Source organism: Eurosta solidaginis, chromosome 2 (genome assembly GCF_040869045.1).
Source record: "Eurosta solidaginis isolate ZX-2024a chromosome 2, ASM4086904v1, whole genome shotgun sequence".
Taxonomy (NCBI): Eukaryota; Metazoa; Arthropoda; class Insecta; order Diptera; family Tephritidae; genus Eurosta; species Eurosta solidaginis.
This window is the reverse complement of record NC_090320.1, coordinates 51417333-51433249: the sequence shown is the minus strand read 5'-3', so window position 1 is coordinate 51433249 and position 15917 is coordinate 51417333. Positions and strand designations below refer to the sequence as shown.

Sequence of the window (15917 nt, the reverse complement as noted above, 5' to 3'; positions counted from 1 at the left end):
CCATTTTGCGCCAGCTAGTACAGCAAAGGCTGTTGCTCATTGTTGGAGGGTGAAACCTGCCAACGTGGCTGAGCGCTAAGTAGGAAGAAATAAACTGGTGTAACTCCTATAAAAAAATAAATAAATGTAAGGCCCGATAACCTTCGAAGAAGTTTTATGCCGAGCTTCTTTTCCAATTTGCGTCGTGCTCCTTTAAAATTTTCCTACAAATCGGCGGGACGGAACCTACATAATTTATGCCGACTTCGAACGGCATCTGCAAGGCAGATGAGTTTTCATGACAGAAATACACTCCGAGTGCCTGCCAAATCACTGCTGTGACTCCTACATCTCTGGATAATACAATTTCTTAAAAGCTCCATAGCTTTTTCAGCCCAAACACAGATTAATATCACCTCACGAATCTCTCCTCAGTAACAAATCCCTGGAAGACTAGGTTAGGTTGAACTATATTATAAAATACCTTTGTCCTATTGGCAAATATTAGAATATTTGTTATGCTACTTGCTGCTTATAGATCTGATAGCGGTGCCACTGCTAATAGCTTGAGCCTTAGATCAGCTAGTGCAGGTCACGAGCAAAAACGCGAATAAAAAGCCGCACATTTAGCGAGAGAACGTGACATTGTAAGACAGCTCGATCCCGGCGACCCCCAAATAAGGGACATAAACCAACACATCAGATTGCTTGTGGATGAACACAAGCGGGCGAAATGGGAGGAGCATCTAAGAAGCTGTAACCTCTCTGCCGGTGTGGGTAAGCTTTGGTCCACCGTAAAGTCCCTATCGAATCCGTCCAAGCACAACGACAAAATTTCCATCGCCTTTGGCGATAAAGTGCTGTCGAATGCGAAAAAATGCGCCAGCGCCTTTTGCCGACCATATATAATGCATTCTACGGTTGACAAAGCTAGACCGAGGGCCAACAGACACGCGCACAAACATAAATTCAGCGCGTCCCCAATTACTATCACCGCCAAAGAGGTTAAGGATGCCATTGGTCAAGCTAAACCATCTAAAGCGGTGGAGCCTGACGACATAGCCATGTCAATGCTTAAAAGCCTAGGAAAGGAGGGTTTTAAATATTTAGCACATGTTTTCAACCTGTCTCTTTCCACCTTTGTCATTCCCGAAAAATGGAAAATGGCCAAGGCTGTCCCGCTACTAAAGCCTGGGAAACCAGCTAACATAGGAGAGTCATATCGCCCGATATCTCTCCTATCGCCAGTAGCCAAGACGCTTGAAGCCATTTTACTGCCCCATTTCAAGGAAAATATGCCACTAGCCTCTCATTAGCATGGCTTTAGAAAACTACACAGCACCACCACCGCGCTAAATGCCATTAGCACCCAGATAAATTGCGGTTTAAATCAGAACCCCTACCATAGAACAGTAGTCTTTGCGCTAGACCTATCAAAAACTTTTGCTACGGTCAACCATGGCACGTTACTGCAAGACCTGGAAGGGTTTACCCTTCCCCCAAGTCTTAAAAGGTGGACCGCAAATTTTCTGGGTGGCCGGCAGGCTTCGGTGTAATTTAGAAACGAAACATCAAAACCAAGAAGAATTAAACAAGGGGTGCCACAGGGTGGAGTCATTTCCCCACTTTTGTTTAACTTCTACATATCAAAGCTACCTTCGCCACCACAAGGAGTTATTATCGTTTCCTACGCCGATGACTGCGCAATAATGGCCGCAGGCACAGGCCCACAGATCGATGAGCTTTGTAACAAAATAAACGGCTACCTCCCTGATCTCTCCAGTTTTTCACCTCGCGAGATCTGACATTATCACCGAATAAATTATTGGCGACCTTATTTACAACATGGACGTCCCAAATGTCGACCATTTTGAACATCCACGTCAATGGCACTACGCTACCGACTGTTTTACACCCCAAAATCTTGGGTGTAACATTTGATCAGGATCTACATTTTTGTGAGCATGCGCCGCAATTTTACCGAAAATCCAGAGTCGTAATATAATCCTAAAATCTCTTGCTGTGGAAGTACTTGGGGAAAAGATAAAGAAACGCTCATTATCATTTACAAAGCAATTGGCCAACCGATTGCATGCTACGCGTCCCCGATATGGTCACCAAGCCTAAAGACTATTCACTGGAAGAAGCTACAAAACACCATCTACATAATGAGGCGAGAATACTCCCCTCCCCATCAGGGAGAGACATGAAATGCTAACCAAACAGTTCCTGTTGAATACCCAGAAACATGGGCATCCCAACAGACATCTGATTGATGGGCCAACACCCCCAGGAGCTTAAGATGTTATCTCCGTAAGCATTATGAGGAAATACGGCACCTGAGAACACAGCCGCATGAAGCCAAAAAACACAAGCAGATCCTCAGTGAACTCCACAAACATCGATAATCCTCCCCTCAACCTTCGTGGAGTGTCTTTATCGCTACATCAAGAATTTAAAATCCAAAAAGTTTCGTCCAGTCAGATTACCCAGGCCTACAATTCTTTTCCACACTTTAAGATGTACTGTGTACTGTGTGTGTTGGTTCCAAAATAGTGGAAGGAGTAGGGTCTGCGGTATACTGCGCTGATCCGGAATTAAGCAGATCCTACAGGCTGCCGGATTACTGTAGCGTTTTCCAAGCGGAAATATTAGCCGTAACCAAAGCAGTAGAAACCCTGGAAGAGAATAGCTTAAGCTGCAACCGTGTTAACTTTTATATTGACAGTCAAGCAGCAATTAAGGCAATAATCTCGCATAGCACAGCATCTAAATGCGTGTTAGAGTGTAAGCAGTCTCTGGAGAGAATCGGGACAGGGAGAAGCATACATCTATATTGGGTCCCAGGGCATATGGGAATAGATGGGAATGAAAAAGCGGACGAATTAGCTAAAAAGGGCGCATCCCTGGAAGCTTGCTCCGTAGACGTCCCAATTAGATTGGGCGAGATTAAGCGAAGGCGAGAGGTGCACATGATCGACCAAGCAGAAAAGGCGTGGGTTCAAGCGCGGGCTGTAAAGTGTCGAAGATTATGTGTAGGTCTTACAACCTTAGACTAACACAGTTGCTTCTATCATTAAAAAGAGAGGACTGTAGACTCATGACGGGTATTCTGACTGGACACTGCCTTCTGGCATCACATGCCTTTAAATTAGGCTTGGTCAGTGATAGCAGGTGTAGGAAGTGCGGGTTGGAGGAGGAAACGATCGAGCACTTTCTGTGCTCGTGCCCTGCACTTGCCAGGCTAAGACTCCAGCTATTAGGAGTGATACAGCTGTCAGATCTAGAAGCAGCAAGTGGCTTAAGTCCTAGGAAGCTTCTAGTATTTGCCAAGAGGACGGAGTTATTTTATAACATAGGTCCTGGTTTTTGATAGGGTTTTTCAGTTTGGTCGTTAAAACAAACTTCTGGTAACACTACGGACTCAATCAGTCTATGTGAGGTCCTCATGGACCGGCCAGTTCAACCTAACCTAACCTAAGATGTACTGTACGAGATTGTTGCCTTGACTGCTGTTTGGTTGTCAATATAAAAGTTGGCGCGGCTGCAGTTTAAGCTCTTTTGCTCCAGTGTTTCTACTGCTTTGGTCAAGTTTACTACTTGCACCAGAACAATATAGCATCCTGTATGATATGTTTATTTCCGTATCATCACAGTATACAGCAGATCCTATCCATACTATTATTTTGTAACCATCGGTGTAATCGTCTATCGCTTAGTTTGCCACTTGAGCGTCCCTGTATCAACCTCACACCTCTATTGTGGCTTTAAGAGTCCCACCGAAGCGCAGTTGCGAAATCAGGTGGCCAGTTCGTGCACGCTATACTACTATGGCATGGAGGCATTGAGTTGCAATTGTTAACGCTATGTCCAGCCACCTAGTTCACAGGGATTCAAGGGGTTAATAAGCGCAAAACAAAGCTTTATGGCTCCAGAACTTCCGCAGCCTAATTGTCAACCTCACAATCCTGTTACAAATATGAATGTATCATATACATATTGTGACGAATATTAGTGACACTAAGTGATACTCACATCACTATTCTGATACCAGGTAAATAAAGCCACAACAACAATAAAGCAAGCTGCCTCACTTGTATGCACATAAATAAATCAATCATTATGTCTTTACATATGTCCATACAAGCAGCAGAGAGAAACGCACAAACACATGCATCTATCTGAGATACTCCCAAAAGTAGGCAATCATCGGTGGAAGTATAACTCACATATACACGCGCATATGGCTATGCGAGAAGCTATAATCGTGCATCTGTGTTATAGCTAATAAGTTTATAGCTGGTAGTAAATTCTAGAAATAGAAACGCCTAGAAATATGCCAACGAGGAAACCAAAGAGTATGAAAGCAGCACCAGCTGGGGCACTACCAATTAGTTTTATTTAAGCACGCTATCTGTTGAGAAGTAGAAGTGTTATTGTGAAAGTAGTCTAATAAAAACCATTTTGCATTATTGAATATTGGAGTTAATTATTCAACAGTTTAGTGTTTCGAACGTTAGCAGAAGGTTGCAAATAAGCGGAATTGCACTAAAATTGTTACAATATTTAGCAGGGGAGGCTATGGCGAACTTGGGTTCCTCATGAAACTGGGGGATGTGTGGAAGGTATGGCCAAGAAGGTTTAATGTGTTCCTCGGGCTAGTACCTCAATTGTGTTTGTTACCAGAACGTACCTGATCTATATCCGGCAAAACACAATCAACATAGATAACACTCCCCAAAACCTTGGGAGAGTGTCATTATCGTTAATAGAAACAACTTTGATAGTCCAAAATAGAGCTTGTATGAGCTGATGCTATACTGTGGTAGTTGCTACACTAGAGGCTAGCAAGCATGTACTGGGCTTAAGGTTATGACCGTCCAACAAGGCGCACCAGTCGCTGCTCCACTGTGTTAACTAGCACCAATTGGTTACGCCAAGGGAATTTAAATCGTTTTCCACCTGGTCCTTCCAGTGGAGTGGGGTCTCACCTTTTCGTCTGCTTCCATAGTGGGTTTCCGATAAATATATCAGGAGCATCATCTTTCATTCGCATTAGATGGCCTAGTCAGCGAGCCGCCTTTTAATTCGCTGGACTATGGCCATCATTCAATCTTCTTCGGTGCTCTACGTCGCCAACGCGTAGAGGTCCGCAAATCTTCCGAAAAACTTTTTTCTCGCATACTATCAAAGCCGCCTCATCTGATATTGTATGGTCAATACTTCTGCTGCACACAAGTATTGGGCATCACCCTTGTTTAAAACACAAGTGGTACATCCATGTAAAGAATTTTTAAGAGAAAAGCCAGGAGCAGTAAGGAACAACGGAAACACAGTACCGAATGGAGGCGAAAAACTGTCTTGTAGTGAATGGTAGATAGATAGATAGAAATTGACAGATAGAAATTGGAAACTGTTAAGGACTTCAACCATATATGAGCCACTTCGGAGTCTCTAGATGTTTCCAATTGGCATCTGTTATTGCTGAGTGCTTACCAGATTCATACCCCGTAAAGAACTTATGTTTTACCTTTCAAATCTAAACTTAATTCAAGAATAATTCGGTCCAAATGAAAAGTTCGTTTTTTTTTATTAACAAAGCTAAGTTATTCATTTATTTTTATTATTGTTTTTAAATAAATACATTTCGCACAATGATAGTTTTGAATCATTTAATAATAGTTATTTTAAATTAATATTTTATTGTTTTTAATAATTAAAAATAGCTACTATTCTTATGTACGTTTGCTTTTTATGTCACATTCAAGGGAATTTGATAATTTCATGTTTTTATTTTTATTTGATATACATATCTTTTGTGTTTAGATAAAGTAGCAAAATTTTTTTTATTTCATATTCTGCAAGCCCTTCAAATATGATTTGTTTGTATATATCTAATTCATTTTATGTACATTAGTACGAGTAGGTATTTTAGTATGACTTATCTTTAAGTTATCTATAATTTTGGTTTGTTGGGTATAAAAAGTGACATTTTTAAAAACAAAAAAATATATATATATTTGTGTATAAATTTATGTACACGCTATTGTTAAGTTTAAATTATTGTTTTTTTTTTTGCTAATTAACCGAAAAAGATATTTTTTTATTAGTTTTTTCTTTCACGTTTACTTAATAATTTTTGTTTTTCATATTTTTGGCAAAATATTTTTTAACTTAAAAATTATTAGTAGTTATTTGTTTTATATATTTATGTATGTACATTAATTTGTTTAGTATTATGTAATTACAATAGAAATGTTGATGTGTGTAAAATGTATGAAGTTAAATTTTTTTTGTTTTATATTATTTTATGTATAGCATATATGTATATTAGACTGGGTCGATTTATTAACCGATATCGCGCCATCGATTTTTCGATAGGATTTGGGCTCAGGAAAAAAAGTTCCACTACGCATACCCAAAAAAATAATTTTCGAACCTGCGAAATTTAATTTTTTTTACTTTTTCGACTTTGATTTTTAAGGTTTTTTTCATGACCTACTAAAAAATTTTAATTTGATTGTAAAAGTTTCAGTATACCACCCTGTCCAACCCAAAAATGTCCGCTAAAAACGTTGGCGATAACAGTTTTTTAACAGGGTATAGATATGAAAATTTTTTAAGTAGGTCATGAAAAAAACTTTAAAAATCAAAGTCAAAAAAATTTAATTTCTCAGGCTCGAAAATTATATTTTTAGGTATACGTAGTGGAACTTTTTTTCTGTGTCCAAATCCTATCGAAAAATCGATGGCGCGATATCGGTTAACTTTCGTCCATACAAATCGACCCACCCTAATATATATATATATGTATATTCATTAGACAATAAACATTAATATATTCCAAATGTATCTAAGAAATTAGGCTATTTAATTCTAAATATTATTTTGACGTGTATAAAGTGATATATAAATAGCCTTGAGAGTATTTTAGCTGCACCTTCTGACTTTTCCAAAAAAATGCTCCCAAAGTTTTGGTTCCATTTATTTTGCATATTAATTTGGCTATTATTACATAGTTACGGTGACTCACAGTGACTTTGGTCCACTACCACTTTTTAAAATGCTTAAATCATAAATGGCTTGGTTTTTAAGATAAAGCCTTTCCTTGATTTTTTGCATAATAGTATATCTCATTCTTTAAAACAAGGTAAATAAAACCGTCTAATAAAATATTTTATGAACATTTTTACTATGGAGAGCTTGCACATCGTTGCAGAGAGACCATCCCGGTTAAAAAAAAAGTATTCTTGGGGCATTTGCCTATTACTTGGTCAGGGTATTGAACATGGCTTCCTTGGTATGTTTGGCAAGCACACCACACCGTAGTATTTGCATGTTATTCGATAAAATCTGGTTTATAATTGCTATATAAATGATATTGTTGTTGTAGCATGCTTCGCCCCATCCTATAAGTGCGATAACTTACAAATTGTTATCATCCTCTAACGGGAGTCCGAGGAAACTTGCGGTTTCAACGGTATTGGATCATAGGGATGTTACTGTTATAGGCGTAGGTTCCCCATTACAATTCAAAAGGTGTTTGGTGTAATGTGGGAAAACATGGCTTACAGGACACACATTACGTATGTCGGGATTAATTCTGTAGAATTCTTATGGGAGGGTTGGATAGCGTATATTGATACCGGGACTAACCGGGCGTGACGTAGCAAAAGTGTTTACCGACTGTGTGGGGATTTAGCTGAGAGTCTCGTTCTGCTCACCTGGCGTGGCAGGTGCCCTCTTGGAGGCGGGACTAGATCAACCAGTTGTTTCATGGGATGTCCAGATTTGTGACAATTTAGAAAAAACTGTGTGTTTAGCATTTCGTTGTACTCGTTTATGGTGAGAGATAATTATTAGGGATGATAAGACCACATCCCTTTACAGTTCTGACTGCAGCATTTTGGCATGCCTGTCGCCTTTTCCAGTGGGTTTCCTAGAACAGGTGACCAGACTGGCGACAAGCGAATTGAAGATTTTGTTGCGGCTTTATACTTTAGATACAATTTCGGACGCATGCGGCTTGGAGGAACTAATTTTATCGAACGTTACCTTAAGATATTTGGGTGACTGACAGGCGGTACCGTAATGCCATCGACGTCATCTGTTCCTTAAACAGAGTTACCGTGGATTTGATCGGGTATAGTACCAGGTGCAGCTATGTGAAAAAAGCAGAAAGACTGGGGAGTTTACTATTTATTTTAGAAACTAATTCATCTATAGAAGGGTCAGGAAATGATAGTAAGAAGGTAGCTTTGATATGTAGAAATTAAACAGAAGTAGGGATAGGACACCACCCTGTGACAACCCCAATTTGATTCTCCTAGGTTTTGAGGTCTCGTTTATAAATTGAACCCACGCTTGCCGACTTTTCAGGTAATTTGCGGGTCATACTTTTATGCAAAGAGGAACGGGTGACCTTGAACACTTAAAACCTCACAAAACAATACAAAAAATTGGCGGACGCAGTGGTGTTGTGGTAGCATGCTTCGCCTACCACACCGAGAGTCCTGTGTTCAACTTTAGGGCAAAGTAACATCAATAATTTAAACAAGTTTTTCAAGAGGGGTCGCCCTCGGAAGTGGTTTGGCAAACACTACGATTGTACTTCTGCCATTTGTGAAAATTCATCTACCTCGCAGATGCCGTTCGGAGTCGGCATTAAAAATGTACATATGTCCCGTCCCGCCAATTTGCAGGAAAAATTAAAAGGATCACGACGCAAATTGGAAGAGAAGTTCGGCCCAAATCTCCTCGGAGTTAAATCGCGCCAACTCTTTATTTTAAATACATTTTTTTTTTCAATAAAATACTTAAAATTTTATTTTCTATCTTTATTTAATATTTGCATTTTGTATCGTTTCCATTTATTGAAAAGTGTGCATTTCAAAATTTGAGATTACGTAGTGCTTTTGGAAACAAAATTCACCGTGAGACACTGTTTTTAAAGCGAATGGTTTTTTTTACTATTGTACAGATACATATATGCCTTTTACTAAGTTCTTTTTAGGGCTTGAGTTAATATTAATTAAGAATAGTTAATATTTTCATCGACATTTATTTAATTATAGAAAACTTGAATGGTACTTAGCTTTTTGATTTTTTTTGATGTTGATTGATTAAAGAGATAAAATCATACATATATGTATGCGGATATTTTTTGTAATTCAGTGTAAACAAGAGTTAAAAACATTTCTTTGGCTTCAGCTTGCGAAGCAATACAATTTTTTAATCTACTCTGAAATGTCCAAAAAATCAATACCGAGCGTACTATATGTAGTACACCTGTTATTTTCAAAATATTTCGTAAACAGTAATTTAAGTTAAGTAACCAAACTGTCGCTGTGCTACTGTACAAAACAGGCATAATAGTTGGCTTTGAAAAAAATTTCTGTTGCAATTCCTTGATTTTTTTAATAACAAAAATGCGAGTTTTGTAAAATTGTCAAAAGTGTGAAGATGTCACGTAATCGGTAAGAAAAAAATATTTATGCCTATTGTGCTTTTTTCTGTTTTTTGTATATTTTTATTAAAACTAGTTGTAGAAATTGAGGTACACCAGTAGTGGAAGTGTTTAACCCAATTATATGTGATTTTTGTTGATTTATTTGCTGATTTACTACAAGTAGTACGCTCGGCACTAGAGTCCAAAAAAAAATGAAATTTTTTGTTTTCAGTTTTTAACTTTAAATGAAATAATAAGTACTCTAGAGAATAAAAACGATTTTCCCATATAACCAAAAATTACTACTTTTTCCTTGTGTATGTACCGAGCGTACTACATGTAGTACACCCTACAAAATCGTTTAAAAAATATTTTTTTTAATTTATATTAATTTCTGTAATATTTTATGTTAAAAAAACGGTATTAAGAAAAATTTTGGAAATTGCTTCACCAGGAAGTCTCAAATATTTTTTTGGTGCTTTTTTGGGGTCAGTTTGTTATTATCATTTCCACTCTTTTTTAGAGAGTTACCTTTACTTGACCACATGTTTCCTATTAGTAGTGCACGTTCCTGTTAGTTCTCAAATCAAAGTTTCGATTTTTTAGTTATTTTTTTTTAAATTCTTCTATTATTTCAAATAGTTCGCCTAAAGATATATTATATCCTGTATTAAAAAAAAAATATAATAAATAAACCTCATAAAATAAATAAAAAATCCAAAAATAATAGTAAGGCAGCTGCTCTTCCATTTTTTTTCTTAAATTTTTTATTGTTTCAAATTTGCATTTTTAACAAGTGCATTAAAAAGTGCAATTTTTTTTATCAAATGGACACTCTTATTTGTGCTGCAGCCAATATAGTCCAATATTCATAAAAAACAAAATGGTGCCTCAAAAATTTTTATTCTAAAAGTGCACAATTGTGCTGCCTTATTTTCGTTACAAACAAAATTTTCTTAAAATTAACTGCTTTCCTTAAATCCTGTAGTTGGATTACGAAAGTAGTGTAAGAAATTTTATTTGCGGAATCACAAAAAAAAGGTAAAAAATAAAAAACAACCTGCATGAAAAAAGATTAATTAAAAAATTTCTTCATATTTATAAAATAATAATACTGTTTTACATGAATAAAGTAACAGAAAATGATTTTCCAATTTCTAAATATTTTTTTTTATAGCACAAATTATTATCCAATTGAGACTCAGTAACCGCTTATTCATACCTATTCTTAATCACATGGGGCATTTAGGGCGAATTCAGTGCAAGGTGTTTGCATGCCATCCAAGGCGAAGAAGGTGGTGTTATGCCATCAGCTAATTGCTTGTTCTTGCGATTTTCCAGCAAACTTCGGTACAACAAGTTGTCTGTAAATAGAAATCATGGCCTTTTTTTTTTGACTTGACATTCCTCTGCATTGCGAATTGGACTTTCCCATCTTTGTTTAAATTCGCCTTGCATGCTACCAGCTGATTGCTTGTTCTTGCAATTTTCTTTGAAAAATCGGTTGCTAGAGCATGTCAGAAAAACGAAATAATAACGGAGATTATTTTCTTTGGCTTTACATTCTGTTCTAAGGCGAATCGGGCATGATTTCGCTTTGACATCATTCTGTTTAGTCCAAAGCGAAACTATCACGGTGGTGTCAAAGCGAATTCAGACTCATCTTGTGAAACTTTAGTATGTCTATCAACAGTAAGTTGAACTGACTGGTCAGTGAGAACCCCACATAGACGTTGAGAGAAAAGTATGTCAAGTGTCTCTAAACGTTTTACTTCGCTTACCGTTTCACATAGGTAGTCTGTGGGACAAGACCCTACCTAAACCGAACATTTCACTCACCTATCTAAATCAAGGTCTGGGCAAAGTATTCCTTATAAATCGGACCTTGTGAGTGACGAAGCCTAGAATAGAAGTTGTTGGCAGATGTAAGGGCAAACTTTCCATTTTAAGTAAACTGGCTAAACAGCGGGGTAGTCTCATAAGACCTATTTCAAGAAGAATTCACCCTTTATGTTTTGTTTTGACTAATCATCAATATATTAAATAAAAATATGTTCAGTCAGCTCTTTCTATACCTCTCATTTAAAAAGGCTGGACGTCACACCTACTAAGGTCCACTGGCAGAACGGAAAGTCAACTTTGTCCCAAAGTTGCCGTTGTTGTTGTGATAAAGATACTTCCCATTCCTTAGTTCATGAGGAACTTGGAATCGCCAGAAAATCACCTGATAAATATGTGCGTAATACATTCATATTTGTAACAGGGTAGTAGAGGTTGACAATTTGGTTGCGAGGCGTAAAAACTTAACTAGCGGCACAACAACTGGATTGAAATGGAAAAACCAAACTTTCTTCTTCGCTACGCTATAGCGAATAGGCGGAAGTGACAGAATTCCTTCAGATGTGCTCCGAACACGTTTTGATTGGTCTTTAATATGCTATAGAAGATTGTCAGCGGAAAGTGATTTTTCGAACCATAAGAAAATGACTTGGCAGATACTACAACCACACCTGCTTCTCCTATCTTTAAAAAGATGATACGGGTTAAAGTGCCAGGCCAGCATTTTAAGCTATGTTTTCTACGGTTTCAATCAGGTTTGCTTTTCATGGTATTGAGTTACAATTGAAGTTCAGAATTTATATTTGTGGTTCGAAAATAAAAAATCCGCAGTGCAATTGTAACTTTTTGACCCTCAGTTGCAACTTTCTGAACTAAACCAGAAAAAGGTGTAGCTTCTCGATATTTTTCTTTAAATAACTCTTGCTTACACTTCATTGTTCACCTGGGTTCGGCGCTTAATAAAACAGTTTCTTACTTTTTTACATTCATTTCATATCTAAATAGAAGCAAAGCAATTATTTCTCATATCTACATAAATTGCAGCTGGAATCAGCGTTGCATTCCCTAAATAAAAGTCACATTAATTTTTAAAAATTTACATAGCATAACATAAATAGTATTAACAGCGCATAAATATTCTTAAAATTATTCAAAGCCAAGCACATAACTTTTTGATTTTAAGCCAATACATATGTTTGTAAATATGTATGATAGTATATAAAGTTGTATGTATGTATGTATATTTGTATAGATAGGTAAGTAGGTATTTTGTATTTGATTACTTTAACTAAGGGCTCACACAGCCCCACTGACGTTCGAAGCGCTTACTCTGCGCAGGCCGAACTGTCTGGTGTCACGTTTGAGTCTAAACTTGCACAATCAGACTCTTGCTCTTGATTCTCTGAGTAGTTGGCTGCCTCCTGTAGACGCATAAGCATATTTAACTGGAATGAGAGAGGTAAAAAAAATGTGCTTTAACAAATAAAATTAAACGCATTTAATGCTGTCACAACTCACCAAAGGATCTGGATTATCACCATTAATATCCGCCACACCTTCCAGGCCCACATCTTCTGCATTAATTTGGCGCAATGGTGGCACTGAATCTGGACCATATGGCCAAGGGTATGAGTTGCGTATGAAAATTGATGGATCGTTCCATGCGCCACCGCGTCGTCCGTATAATTGTACACCCTCGCGCACTGCTTCAACAAGATATGGCGAAAGGTGATAGTTCCAGATGTCGGTAAACCACACTTGTGAGTCTTTCAAGTCCAATGGACAGGCTAGGAAGAGACGTGGTCCAATCGTGACATCACTAGAGCTATGCGCCTCCAAAAAGCGATTTATATGCTGCCATACACTGGGCAACCAAGCGAGGACTGTGGCTAATTCGGGTTGAGGATGACCAGTTTGCAATTCGAGTTGGAATAGACGACGTCGCAAAAAGCGTCCAAGAAAACCTTTCACTGGTTCCATGTGGTTGGCAGTGAGTACCTAAAGAGAGGATTATAGATATGTTGGAATAATATGTAGCAATAACGTTGTTTTGCAATACGATCAAGTTTCGACTTACCCATCGGAAATTGTGATGCAACTGCAGATTTGTTGTATTGCATGTAGCTTGCGACATCGTACCAATTATGCACGGCAATTTGCCAGCTGGACCTGCACTTAGCAGACACGAGAAGACATCACCCAAAGCTGAGGCATGATGTAGATTATCCAAGATGATCACAGATGGTAGTTCCGAAACACCATTCGCAATGGCTGCCTGTTCGGCTATATGGCTTAAATATTGTCGTAACTCCTTTGAAGACTTATGATCAACGCTGTAAAAAAAGAAGATAAAATATAAATAAGTCAACTTTCTCATAAGATCTACAGCAACAAATTAACTTACTTAAACGTTGCTATAGCTTCCGAAGGTTGACCGCGTCCCGAACGCGCTACCAAAAACTCTGCTAATCTGCGCGCCAAATAGGATTTACCCGTGCCGCTGGGTCCGCACAAAATCAGTCGACGATGTTCGGTTAGCAAGCTTATGTAACGATGTACAATGCTACGCGGTATCAGGCTGTCGAAAGCCAAGCTGCCCACACCCTGCAGGCATATGTACAGCGTGCGCACATTGCCTATAATGTAACCGCAGGGCAATAGTTCAGGGAAGCCCATTTCCGGACCACGTTTCGCATCACCCAAGTGATAGGATGTGATCGAGTCTGTATTCAAACCCAAATTGGTTCCAGGGTCGATGCGCGCCACATAATCTTTGAAAGTCTTGCGCACAATATAGTCTAAATTCTGCCAGGTCGTTTTGCCCGATATGTAGGTGTATGCAACGACAAACTCATTCAAACTTGCTGTGGGGAACGATTTGCGTTCGCTAATGGCATCCGCTTCAGCGCCATTTGCATAGAACTCATCTGTCTCCAACATCTCCTCACAGTATTTCACAAATGACTCAGGCTGTCCCAAATAACAGGCGATAGCAATCTTCTTGCCATCAGAGACATCGGGAATTTCCTCAACTGCTGCGTTTGCAATATGTGCTGGGCTGGCGATGGCGTCAAGTGCAGGTGGTGGCGGCGTAAGATCAATATGCGTTGATGGACTTAGTGGTGGTGGTGGTTCTGGTGCTGGTGCTGGTGGTATGTTCTCCTCTTCGACTTCTTCCTCCAAACGTTTTGGCAGTTCCATTGGTGGACGCGTATTTCCATCTGCTAACGAGTAACGTCTTGATTCACCTATTGAACCGCTCGGACTGATAACATTTCCCAACGATACCTCAGAGCCCGCCAGTGAACGGCTTGTGACCATCTTTTGTAAACGTTCATTATTCTGCTTGAGCGACATCATTTCAGCGCGCATTTTATTCACAGTCTCTTTGAGGCTCTCCAATTGCGACGCAGAACTCAATGCTTCTAAACGTATGTCAGTCAAAACTAAATCCTTTTCTCGCAGTTGCTTCTTTAGCTCCTCCACAACCTGATGATCTTCATGATCGATGGCATCGATTGGTTTGGCATTATCAATCAGTGTCACAGTCTTCGCTGGACTTCCTTTTGTGGGTGATGCTTTGGTTGCAGGCAGTGGTGGCGCAGGTTGTGTCGCCAATGCAGCCAAACCAATAATGGGCTCGATATGGCTATGACCATTAGTTTTATTGTAAATAGCATTGCTTTCCACCTGCATACCATGCGTGCCATGATGACCAATGCTGCCGTTGTTGCTGCCAGCGCTCATATGATGGTGTCCAACATGACGACTAGTCTTTGAAATTTTGGCATTGCGAGAAAATGCTTTGGTAAATGAACTACGTAGCCAACTCTTCTTTTTTTGCTTCTTATCTTGTGCTGAGCAACCTGAGCTGATGGAGTTCAAAGAACACATCGAATCAGAGCTATGATGTCGCTGCATTATACCCGTTGCTGTTGACGAAGGCGTCGAAGAAGCAGTACCATTGCTGGTGCCATTCTGGTTGGACACCGGTTGTTGTGTGATGGCAGTGCGTGCGAGTTGTTGCTCATTGAGTTGCTGTTGTTGTTGTTGCGTCTGCACGCCCATACTTTGCATGTGTGCCGAGGTGAGGCCAGCCTGAATGGATTGTTTGCGCAGCAGTTCGATCGTTTGCCGCATATCGGTTAGTTCACCATCTTTACGTTCGGCAGTAGCGGTGAGCTGTTGGAGACGTGACGTCATGTTGGAGAGTGATTGCTCGAAGGCAGCGACCACATGAGCCTAAAAATAGAATAAAGAAAGAAGTTGATTAGATAAGAGCATAAGTAGTATAAACTGAAGTGCTAAATGCGGAAGCATTGCATATCAGGTCTTTCGGGTCCTTACTTGAATTTCTAATCACAGAAGAGATAAGGCAGATTTGAAGGTTTGAACAAGGTACATCAGATTCGCTATTAGTACTAACAATTTATATTCCTTAAATGGGTACCTCTGTAAGGCTAAATGGGCTCCGTGTAGACATAAATATTATAATTTCTTCTAAACTTTTCTTGACACTTGATTTAGATGGCTTAAAAATCAACAGTCAAGAAGACACAAGGAATGACTTATGGATCTTTCTCTTTATTGTTTGATGGTTTTGCGGGCGAGCTGTTTATTTTGTAGCGCTTCTTTATCTGGATATTGTCAA

The 15917-nt window shown here is 38.9% G+C and overlaps 1 protein-coding gene across 16 annotated transcripts in view; it reads right to left on the bottom strand.

Moving 5' to 3' along the window:
* Positions 1-8774: 8774 nt before the first annotated feature.
* sick (sickie) overlaps positions 8775-15917 on the bottom strand; it is a 1191762-nt gene continuing 1184619 nt past the window's right edge. For all 16 annotated transcript variants that reach the window (XM_067765301.1, XM_067765306.1, XM_067765303.1 and 13 more), the window contains 4 exons: positions 13671-15508; positions 13344-13599; positions 12785-13264; positions 8775-12711 (listed from right to left, as the gene is read on the bottom strand). In XM_067765301.1, the coding sequence (XP_067621402.1) occupies positions 12592-12711; positions 12785-13264; positions 13344-13599; positions 13671-15508 (2694 nt within the window). In that variant the 3' untranslated portion in view covers positions 8775-12591. The remainder of the gene's footprint in view (positions 12712-12784; positions 13265-13343; positions 13600-13670; positions 15509-15917) is intronic.